General features: G+C 37.5%; 1 protein-coding gene across 6 annotated transcripts in view; it reads left to right on the forward strand.

The window, feature by feature from the left end:
* The window catches only part of RALGPS2 (Ral GEF with PH domain and SH3 binding motif 2), a 133,205-nt gene that overhangs the window by 48,201 nt on the left and 72,925 nt on the right, over window positions 1–12,079 (forward strand). For all 6 annotated transcript variants that reach the window (XR_013812962.1, XR_013812963.1, XR_013812964.1 and 3 more), the window contains exon 5: window positions 10,836–10,919. Coding sequence is in view for 2 of the 6 variants with exons in the window: in XM_079761544.1 (XP_079617670.1) it covers window positions 10,836–10,919 (84 nt within the window). In the remaining 4 variants the exon portion in view is untranslated. The remainder of the gene's footprint in view (window positions 1–10,835; window positions 10,920–12,079) is intronic.

Genomic DNA, 12,079 nt, shown 5'->3' on the forward strand with positions numbered 1-12,079 from the left:
GGGTGGCCTATCCGGCCATTGAGAGGCACGGATCTGCTGCCACTGAGGGGGGCTACCCTGCTGTTGAGAGGTGCAGGGGGCGGGACTCCTGCCCCCTGCGCCTCTCAACGGCCAGATCCACGGCCGCTGAGGGGGCCTGCCGCGGACACCCAGCTGCGCCTCTCAAAGGCAGGGTAGCCAGGTGTCCGCGGCAGCCCCCCTCAGCGGCCCTTGAGAGGCGCAGGGGGCCGGAGTCCCGCCCCCTGCACCTCTCAACAGCAGGGTAGCCCCCCTCAGCGGCCGCAGACCATCAAAAGTGGGGGAGCTGGGTGCCTGTCTGCTCCGGCACCAGGCTCCACCGCGAAAAGCGAAAGCGTGTAGGGGACCCTACATGTGCATGATTCAATCATGCACTGGGCCTCTAGTAAGACATAAAGAATAAGAAGAAGAACTCCTGTGTACCTACCCAATCCGTACTGTTGAAGCTGCTCTGTGTTCTCCTACATTCACCTCCTCTCTTCCCTCCTCCCACCAAGGCCGCCACTATCCAGTGCGGATCTGTGTCATTCCTGTGCACTTAATATACTTTTTTCTGCAAGCACATATATCCCTTAGCAATATGTGCTGTTGCAGGTTTTACATTCTTTATGTAAATGGAATCCTATTTTTTTGTCTTCTTTAGCATGCTTCTTATGTTCAGTGTTGCTGAGGAGCATCCATGTTGATATCTGCACTCCGAGCACATTAGTTACTGAGTTGTAGAGCATAAGCATCTTCAAATTGTTTTCCACATTGTTTGTCCAGATACTGATTATTTTGTCAAGACTATTGCTACGGAATAATTTGACAAAATATTGTTTAAGCCATGGTGTCAGCCAGTCTAATGAGTTCATCTTACTTAGTAGCATAAAATGGTATCTACCTCATTATGTAGTTAGAGTATTAGCTTCATTAAAGTATGAAGGAATTCTTTTAAAAATGAAGGAATTCTTTTTGTTAAAATTTAACGAAATACTATGAAAAGATAGTGGTTATCACTGAATCTAGTAAGTTTATCTTTGTTTTTGTCCAATATACCAATGTTCAAGTCTCAGTACATGCAAAAAACTTTAAAAGCTGTGTTTTTGTGTTGTGTGTGTGGGGGTGTGTACTTTATGAAACTGTAAAATCTTTAGTTACACCAGAACTATTTAAATTAAAGCTCATTATTATGTTTGTATATTCATATGTACCTTTATTGCAGGTGATGATTTATTCACATTTTCTGAAATTGAAAGTGTACTAAATTTGAATTTTGAAGATGAGAGTCTGAATCCTGTGTGGCTTAGTAATTTTACTGGCAGGCTGGTGATTGAACCACACAGATCTCAGTTATTTATACTAGAGGCCATTTCTGTTTATTAAAATAGATACCTCCTATTGCTAATTCAGTGCCCTAAGTAGGACCCTGTAATTCCATCAGTTTGTGGAATTCCTGTCTGTATTCCCGAGGCTTTCGTGTCAAGCAGAATTTTGCTAAATGTTCCACCTAAACTTGTTGACCTGTAGGAAGGAAGGAGCAACTGCAAGAATTGCAGTTGCTTTCTAGTGAAGCTTCTTATCGATCACGTCTGATGGGCCTTATACTTCAGAATTGCTCAGGGGGGAAAAGAAAAGTTCCAAACCTTTTATTTCACTGTAGGAACTAACTGCCTTATCTTTGAAGTGTGAAAAGTAATTTTTTATTACATAGGGACTGTCTTTACTCATTGAAACTATACAGAATCAAAATCATGTCTTTAAGAGCATATCTGAATCAAACATAATGCTAATCTGGTTTCTCTCCAACCCTGTATCACTCTTGAAATTAACACAGATTGAAAGAAGACAAAAGAACAGATTTTTGTTGTTGTTAATCCTCACCTGAGGATATTTTTTCCATTGATTTTTTTTGAGAGAGTGGAAGTGAGAGAAAGAGACAGAGGGAAAGAAACATGGGATTCAAGAGAGACACATGGATTGGTTGCCTCTCATAGGCGCCCTGCAACTGAAGTACGTGCCCTTGACCAGAATCAAATCTGCAACCCTTCAGTCTGAGGACAGACACTCTTACTACTGAAACCGGCTAGGGCAAAGGAACAGATTTTGATACTTGGCTTCTTGGTTTTTTTGTTTCATGGTAGGGAAAAAATATGTTTACCAATAAAAGAATTTAATATTAAAGGAAAGTTCACCGGTAATTTCAAAAATACTAAATAGGAATATAATTACAAAGTGTTTCTGAGAGATTTGTACCATCTTCCCATTTTTCATTCCAATCAGAAACCTCCAAGTCATTCTTTCTCCTTCTCCCTTTATCTTCTTTTCCCTGTTCTCCAATATTGCCAATTGATTTTACCTCCTAAATAATTTTCCCCTTCTACTTCCCTGTCAAGTCTGAAGGACATTTATTAGAGTACAATGTTTTTACAAGGCTGCAACTCATTGTATCTAGAAATATGAGCATCCCTCAGTGTCTGCATGTTGTTAGGCCTGGGACAGCTCAGTGAGTCATCTGTGTACCAATGGATCCCTCTCCATCTGAACACTTGGCCCTGCTGATCCCATAGCTCGTGCTACAGAAATCCTAAGAATCTTCACTTGCCCACTAGCCCCAGCAGCATGGCCAACTTTGGAAGCTTCTACAGATAGTCATCTCCCTTACACAAAACCTTTCCACGATTCTGTTCTCCTCCCAGTAAGTAGACATCTCTCAGTGATGGGGAGGACACTCAGTAATATTCTGTGGAAACAGGAGGGGTTTTTCTTCTGCCCACAATTCAGAACGTTTTCAGGTTTCTTCCCTAGTCTGAGTTATTCAAGACTTTGGACGAAAGTTTAGCTTAATGGTTCTGGACATTCATTAATTTGCAGTATAAATTTTGGGGTATTTAGTTGAAGCTCGGCTGTTATTCAGCTTTCCCCACATTTCTTATAGGTGTAGATTTCCCCAGAGTGATTTCTGTTTTGATCATGCAGGCTTGTTTTCTTGCAGAAAGCTCTTACACCTTTAGAAGGCTTCCCTCCTGTGTGAGTCCTTCCATGCTGAGGAAGCAGTGACTGTATACTGAAGGTTTTTCCATGTTTATTGCATTCATAGGGGGTTTTTTTGGTCATTTATGACCTCTGCTGCTCTATAAAGCTGGTGTTTCTTCCAAAGGCATTGCCATGTGTACTACAACAGAATGAGCATTATGTCATTCATCACAGGATGAGTGATGACAGGAACCTGCTTGCAGTTAGGTTTCCTCTTCAGGAGCATTTCTGTGGTGCTTTTGTAAGTCTTAAGGAAGGAGGGAACAGTGTGTTCGTCATTACATTAGATAATGTCTGCCTCTCTGAGGTTCTCAAGTGTTCCTAAAGTGTCAGGCTCTGATTGAAAGTCCTCTGACTTGTATTCCATTCAAAGAAAAAGCCCACACTTTATTTGTTCTGAAGGTCAGTACAATAAGGCATATAGATTGTCAGCAAACAGACATTAAATACAAAGAATCGATAAGCCCCTACTGTAAAACTGCGGTGCACTAGAGATTGAGGAAGAATGCTGGTTAAAATGAGGGTAAGTACATAATAGGAAATTCTGATTCTTAAGCCATTTTTTAAAAACTTTCAATTGAGTTATTCCTGACAGTATGTAGAAAGAGCTTTCCCTCTGCAGTTTCTAGTGTATGCAGAGACTGTCATCATGGTAACATCCAAAGTTCCAACATCAGGAATATCTTGTTCAATGAAGATTATCACTTGCATAGAATTAAAATGTAAACAGTTCATGAATGCAGTGAGAAGTTTGAAGAAAGCAAAAGGCATGTTGACTTGAAGGTTTTCCTGTGGACTGGAGTAGACTGATTGTTCTGTCAGAGGCGGGGGCAGTTGTTTTATCTTTTCACACCATTGCTGTTTATCACCATGAACTTCCTTTGTCTCTGGATCTCATGATAGAGGCAGCTTTAACCAGTTAACTGCAACGATATTTTGAATTTAATTAAAAAAGGTCCGCCACTTGCGTCTATAGACGCTTATGGCATACAAATGGTTAAGGTAATGGGAGGAGGGGAAAGGAGAGAATGAGTATATTAGAAAAAAGTTATTTTTTTAAATTGATTTGAGAGAGAGAGAGAGAGAGAGAGAGAGAGAGAGAGAAACATTGATGTCAGAGAGAGATCAATCAGCTGCTTCCCCATATACACCCCAACCAGGGATCAAACCCGCTACCTGGGTATGTGCCCTGACTGAGAATTGGACCCATCATATTTTGGTGTATGGGACAACACTCCAACCAGCTAAGCCACACTGGCCAGGATGAAAAGTGATATATATATTATACTTTTATTGATTTTAGAGAGGAAGGGAGAGGGAGAGAGAGATAGAAACATCAATGATGAGAGAGAATTATTGATTGGCTGACTCCTGCACACCCCACACTGGGGATCGAGCCCGCAACCCGGGCAATGTGCCCTTGAGCGGTATCGAACCATGACCTTCTGGTCCATAGGTCTATGATCAACCACTGGGCAGAAGTGATATTTTTTTATTTCACATATTACATTTGAGTTATATAATTTGAGGAAGAATGCTAATTTCAAAGCTTATTCTGTTGATTAAAAATACAGGAATCATAGTGAGGACTTCATCTGTGGCTGAGACATCTTTCTAAATAGCCATGTTGGCTGAATGCTAATGGATATACTCTACCCCTTTAAAGCTTCTCACTTTTGAGCCAGTGTACCTCGGCAGGTGTTATCTTGTGAGGATTCCCGGGCCCCTGCAGTCTTTACAAATTCCATCACTTTTTCTGTTCTTCCTCAGTCTCTGTCTACATGCTGGTCTATATTGGCCTTTTCTCTTCTTCTATCTTTAGGTATCCCTACAACATCACCCTTAGAGCAGTCCTTATAAGAGTGTTGGAACCTACAGGATGAAAGTTAGATCAAGAATTTGACTTTACAGAACAAACCTACAAGACATAAGAGAAGCTGTGGCTCCTGTGAAATTCAGTAATTCTTTCACAGGGTAGGTGGTCCTCAGTTGTGGTGTTTGCCTTCCCACATGCTTCCAAAGTAAACGCAGTTGGAAATCGGGCTTAACAGTTTCATGGCTCAAAAGGATACTTGAAAGGAACAGATGAGTCCATGAATACTCTTTCAGTTACACTTTTAATGACCATTAAGAAATTGCCTTTCTATATGAGAGTTACTATTAGAGGATTTCTCATCACTCCCTGATTTAAAAATTATTAAGTTAAATGCTATAGTTCCTTGAGCCTTTACATAGTATACTTGAGTTAAATCAGTTCTATTCTTAAGTCAGAAACATCCTTTGAGTCACTAAATACTTCAACTTTTTTTTTGGTGTTCATGAGAGATATTTAATATACAATAATTCTTGACCAGAGTACGAGATGATGCTGGTAGAATTTATTTCTTAGATTGTATTTTCATGTCACTTGAAAGAAGACCCTAGAGTCTGAGACAAAAAGAGGTAGAGACAAAGGAAAAGGCAATTTCTTTTTCTCACAGAGAAATTTAGTGACTGTTGAGAGCTGGAGGTGGGACAGGACAAAATACCTTGAAGGCCAGCTAACCATAAGTGCATGTCGGGGTTTCGGAAGGAAGTGGTGGGGTCCATGCAGTTTCAGCTTCATGATCCATTACGTGGGTCTTTGTTGTTGTTGAACTTCTTATTTTGAGATAATTATAGATTCATAGGAAGTTGCAAAAAATAGTGCAGAGAAGTCCCATTTACCCTTCACGTAATTTCCCCTAGAGTTACATCTTACAGACATATAGTTCAATACATGTCTGTGACATTTTATAATATGTGTATATTTGTCTAACCACCCCCTCAGTAGAGATACGGAACAATTCTATCAAAAGGATCTCTCCCTTGTGCTACCTTCCCCTTTAAGTCACACCCATCTCACTCCTTCCCCCAACGCCAGCATCCTTAACTCCTGGCAACTACCAGTCTGTTCTCCATCTCTATAGTTCTTGTGGTTTATTGTGTTAGATGGACTAGTAATGTAACATTGTCTCAAAGGGGAAATATTTTCTGTAGTAGAAACTACCTTCTTAACATAATTTTTTAAAAAACCTTATTCATATTTTCAAATTATATACATTTCTTTTTAATGGAGGTCTCCAATTGAATTTTAATCTATTTGCTCCCCAAGTAATATGACAACAGATTTATTCATTCCCCTCTACCCATCTTCCAACAAAATTTTCTTAAAGGGGCAACATATTTTTCCATTAAGTTAATGATGTGGAAATGTTCCAAGAATTAAGTTTTTTAAAACCTCTTAGCATTTTTCATTTGAGGAAAAATGTAAAACATAAAGCCATAAGTCACCAGTACTTTTGTCTAAGTTCCTTATCTATCTATAATAATCTATAATAATAAAAGCGTAATATGCTAATTAGACCGGACCACCTTCTTGATGGAAGCTGGGGCTGTGAGGGAAGCCCGGGTGCCAGAGGGAAGCCGGTGCCGGCAGAAGGGGGGGAAGGAAGGCCTACTCTTGCATGAATTTCATGCATCGGGCCTCTACTCATAATATAATGGTGAAGGTAGGATCGAATGAGTTGGTATGTATAAAGCACTTAGAATAGTGCCTGGCACATAGTGATCTTTAAATTGGTGTTAACTATTATTTTTATTGCTGCCATTAATATATCTGTTCTCAGGATGAGAAGAACTTTTAAAGCAAAAAAATCTCAGTAGATTAAATCACACAGAAAATGTCAGGTGTAATGGCTGTTTTAAAGAAACAAAATTCCAGGTCCCATAGGCACGTCAAGAAGATTGGGAAGATGTGTATTATATAGGTTTTCTTTGGGTGGTGGGTTCATAGGTGATTCACAGTCCCCCACTCCCTATTTTCTCTCTATTTAACAAACATAACTACTCTTTATTTTATTTTTAGTTCTTTATTGTTGAAAGTATTACATACGTCTTGTTTTCCCCCCATTAACCTCTCCCCGCCCACTCATGCCCCCAGCACAGGCCCTCACCCCACTACTGTCTGTTTCCATTGGTTATGCTTACATGCATGCATACAAGTCCTTTGGTTGATCTCTTACCTCCCCTGCCTTCCCAATAAGAAAAATTAAGAATTTTTTTTTAATTCATAAGTAAATATACCCAGTTTTGGTATGACTGTTGTGTAGAGCTAATATAAATAATTCAGTATTTCAGTGTGGCAATTAGACCTCAAAGCCTTGAAAAAGTTCATACTTTTTGACCTACTGATTTTACTCTCAGTACTATATTTTTAGGAGATAATCACAAATGTAGGAAAAGATACAAGGATATTCATTCTTTATAGCATAGCCTTTTAGCAGGAAAATGAAATTTGCCTTATGTGTAAAGCTCTATAATTTAGTTTGCACTCCTTGTCAAATGGCTGCATTGAATGGATTAGTAAGTTTAACAGCAATTTGATAGAGATACTTTGATCATAGCATTAGTATAAATTTGGAAATTGTATTAATTGGTTAAAAACAAATTTGGTATTTATGGATTTAATTCAGGAATTTTGTCTGAAAATACGGCATTTTTATATAGTTGTATAAGACTGATTTTTAGGAGGAATAAAAATGTTTTCTAGCAGTTGGATGTTTTCTAATACAATTATATAATGTTATTTTTATGTTAATGTACTATCTACCACTAAGTATTTTTGGCTGTACTAGAATATAATGTGAAATGAGCATATATCTAGGCTGAGTACCAAGCAATTTTTTTATTGTAGAGTTGCTTCTGTCATTTTATTTTTTCCTTCAGTAATATCAAATTTGATAGTTATAATTTAATTTTAGGTTTTAAAAATGTTAGTAATTTATATCTTCAGAGTATTTACTGCTTATCAGCAGTGTTGAAGCAATATCATCTCTTCCCTCAGCATGCCCGTCTCAGTTGTTCCAGTCGGAAACTTGGAAATCTTAGTACTTCTGGATACCTCATCCTTGGCTTACACTGACTGTATGAATCCAAATTTTTACCAAGTCCTGTCTGCCTCCACAATAACTTGAATATACCACTTTTTTTCAATATCCACTGACCCATTCTAGTCGAGGGAACTACATTTTTCTTGGGAGTATTGTAGTATCTTATTTCCTCAAACTTTCCCTGACTCAGTCCATTCCTTTGTGTTAGTTTCTATTTCATTTTAAATTTTATTGAAGACATGTATGCATCATGTTTAAGAAGTTAAATATTTCCATAAGAGAACATAAATAGCAATACCCAAGTCCCGTTGCTCCCACCCTTCCAGCCTCCACCCTTGAGCCCCACACCAAGTCTCTTAGCTCTTCCTCCTTGGAGGAGTTCATGTCCAGTTTTCAAAATCTAGATGCCTGTTATTTGTGATTTTTTTAAATTTTGGATATGATTTATTGACTCTCTACTATAGAAGATGATTTCACTCTCGTATATTCTCTTCCCCTCACATTTACACAATTCACTTCCTCTTTTTCCCATATAGTTGTGTTACAATTTTGACGTGAATCAGTAAACCATGGCTTAGTTGTAAAGAACAAGTTATTCTTGGCTTAGTTATTCTTTACAGTTGAGCCATGATTTCTTAAATTCTGTTTTCCTTAAGCTACTAACTTCTATTAGCTTTTCTGTACTTTCACTAATTTTTCTGCCAGAAGTAAATGTATTGAGTGTGTTCACTCAGTTTATTTAAACACTTCAGATATCTTTCCTCTTTCAGAGACTCAAGTCTCTTAGAATCGCTGTCCTCTTGGTACTTACTGTCTGGACTGTTATTCTTAAGGTCTGCTCAACACTTTGTTCCAGGATCTCCCTTTACTGTTAACCTGGGAATTTCAAATATTTTCTTTCTCTGTTGGCTTCTAGTTTTCTGAATCCCATCTCTTTTCTGTTTCTTAATTTGCTAGTTTGTTTTAATGGAACACATTCTACTAGTTCTCTTAGAATAGGTGCATAGAAGGAAAATTCTGAGACTTGAATGTCTGAGAATGTCTGTAGTATACTTTCATACTTAATGTATATTTTTGTTGGATTTAGAATTCTAGGAATTTGATGGCATTGTCTCAGTGGTCTTTTAGCTTCCAGTGTTGCTATTGAGATATCTGATAACCACCTGATTCCTGTTTTTCTGTATGTGATATATTTTTGTTTTGTTTTTTAATTTGACAGATTTTATGATTTTGTGTCTAGTATGTTGTAATTTTCTTGATGCTAGGCCTTCATTTGAGTCTTTTTCCCCCTCTTAATTCATTGTAATAGGTCCTAGACACATCTTTTCTTGTCCTTCAAGATCTAGAGCATTTTCATGAATTTTCTTGTGTATGTGTAAGTTTCCATTTTCTCTGTTCTCTCTTAAAATTATTTTTCTTATTCAGATGTTGACTCCTATGGACTCTTCTAATTAACATAACATTTTTGTTCCTACTTTTAGCTTACTGTTTAAAAGATTTTATCACTTTATCTCACAATTCTTCTATATATATATATATGTTTTAAATTTTATTTTTCATTTCCAAAAGCTCTATTTTTTTCTCTGGTTATTTCTTTTTTAAATCCTCCTGGTTTTTCTAATGGGAGCAATGTTTATTCTTATCTATCTGAGAATAATAATTACATGGTTTTGTCTTTTTCTTTTCTCAGTTTTCTTTTGTTTCCTGCCCTAACTCAGTTTCCTGAGTTCTTTTTTTTCTTCTTATAAATTCTGGGGTTTTTTTCTGGTGGTCTTTGGTGTTCCAGCAGGGCTCTTATTTTGAACCTTGGACCCCTTCAGCAGACAAGCCTGTGGAACTAAACACTTTTTTATTTATCTTCATTCATTCATTCATTCATGTTTATCCTCACCCAAGGATATGTTTATTGATTTTAGAAAGAGAGGAAGGCAGAGATAGAGAAACATCGCTTGGTTGCTTCCCCAATGTGCCCTAACCGGGGACTGAATCCAAAACCTAGGAATGTTCCCAGACCAGGAATCAAACCCGAGACCTTTTGGTGTATGGGACAATGCTCCAACCAACTGAGACACTCAGCCAGGGCTGAACACTTTTTTTAAATGAAAGGAAATAAATTCTATACACTTATCAAAATATTTTTAAACTGTTATATAGCAATGTACGTGTTTTTTAATAATCTATTAAATAAGATCTAGAGCATAATATTGATGATAAGTGTGTTTTTGAGGTATCTTGTAATGCAATTTGAAAATACATTATTTTTATTAGTGACAGAGTCACAATAATTGCTAATTCTTTTCATTTATAATGAAAAAGAATGTCATTTCAGTTAGAGGTTACTACAAAATACAAATTTAATTTTTTTACATCTAAGTTCTTGAGCCCTTTGAATTCTATTAGCAGACCCTGTGGGGGATTAAGTATCCTTTCATCAGAGGTTTCTTAAACTGTCTGGTCGTTGGTTGTCAGCTCAGAGTGAGGTGCTGGAGAGGGAGAGACAGAGAAACATCAATGTGAGAGAGAGACATCGATTGGAAGCTCTGACTGAATGGGGCTTGACAACTGGTAGGCTTTACTTTGGACTGTGGGATGCTCGGCTTTCATGATCTGTGGATCTTTCCTCTCGAGATTCAAGCCTCTTCAGTAGAGGATCCATCAACCTGCCTATAGAGCAGAACTCAAGTCATCTGTGTTCACCCTCGTGTAGTCTACTAATAGCATTTGCTTTTGTGATTTTACTGAATGGTTATAATGTTTGTTACATCTATTCTTACTAAATAAGACCTTTCTGGGAAGGGATGCAACTGTCTTTAATGTTTTGAAAGCCTTAATATGACAGGAAAACTTGGCTATTTCTTGAGTTTATATTTAATTTCCAACTTAATTTTCCAGGAGCTTTCAAGTTGTGGATGGAATAAGAAAGAAAAATATAGTTCTGCACCAAATGCAGTTGCCTTCACAAGAAGATTTAATCATGTGAGTTGCTTATAAAGTTTTGATGTTTAGTTTCTGAAATATAATTCCTCAATATGTAATTTTTCATAAAGAAATAGTTTAACTTTACATCTGTTCTGGAACATTTTCAGCCCATATTTCTTCAAATGTTGTTTCTCTGCATAATCTCTTCTTTTTTCCTTCTGTAATTCCTATTAGAAGTTTGTTAGAACTTGTCACTTTTTCCTACTTGTCTTAACCTTTCATATGTTGCATCCTACCCCTTGTGCTCATTCTGTGTGATTTTCTCAGACCTATAATTTAGTTCACTAATTCTCTTCAGAAGTGTCATATCTGTTTTAAATCTGTGTCATTTTTTCTTATTTTATAAGTCCTTAAATCATTTTCAACATTTTATTGTATTATTATTTTTTGTTGTTGTTGTTAATCCTCACCCGAAGATATTTTCCCATTGATTTTTAGAGAGAGTGGAAGGGAGAGGGAGAGACAGAGAGAAACATCTATGTGAGACACACTGATTGGTTGCCTTCTGCATGCACCCTGACCAGGGCCTCCTGTAACCACAGTACATGCCCTTGGCTCTATCCACTGAGCCAAACCAGCTAGGGCAATGTTTTATTTTATAATTTCTGTGTTATTATCCAAAGTCCTTGGGGGTAATAAATCTGTTATTTCTGCTGAACCTTTCTCGCAATGGTTTGTTCTCTTAGGCATTTTGTAATTTTGGATTGAGAGCTCAGTCTGTTTAAGCTTTATCTGTGGGGATTTTGCCACCACCTAGATTGAGAGTATATCCCTGCTGAGAGGCTTTTGTTTGCTGATTCCCAGGGCTATCACAGACCTAGGACTGACTATGACTATTCTTTATTGTAAAGTGTTTTGTTTAGGGAACATCTGTACTTCTCTGTAGTGAAAATTTAAACTCAAAATCCAACTTAAGGGCAGGTTGCAAATTCTCATAAAAGACTTATTTTTCTCCTCCCTCTGCCAGTGGGTAAGTTGTTTTATAATTGTACTATGTATTGTCAGAGCATATAGACATTGTACAGTGTACTCACCTTTAACCCTCTTGGTTCTATGACTAAGTGTATATTTAAAACAACCATCCTTATGTTGATGTTTCTTTAGTCATTTTGGTTGTCTGAAGCTTGTCCTCAAGTAGGTTACTCAGGAAAGACTCA

The sequence above is a fragment of the Cnephaeus nilssonii genome (assembly GCF_951640355.1).
Source record: "Cnephaeus nilssonii genome assembly, chromosome: 21".
NCBI lineage: Eukaryota > Metazoa > Chordata > Mammalia > Chiroptera > Vespertilionidae > Cnephaeus > Cnephaeus nilssonii.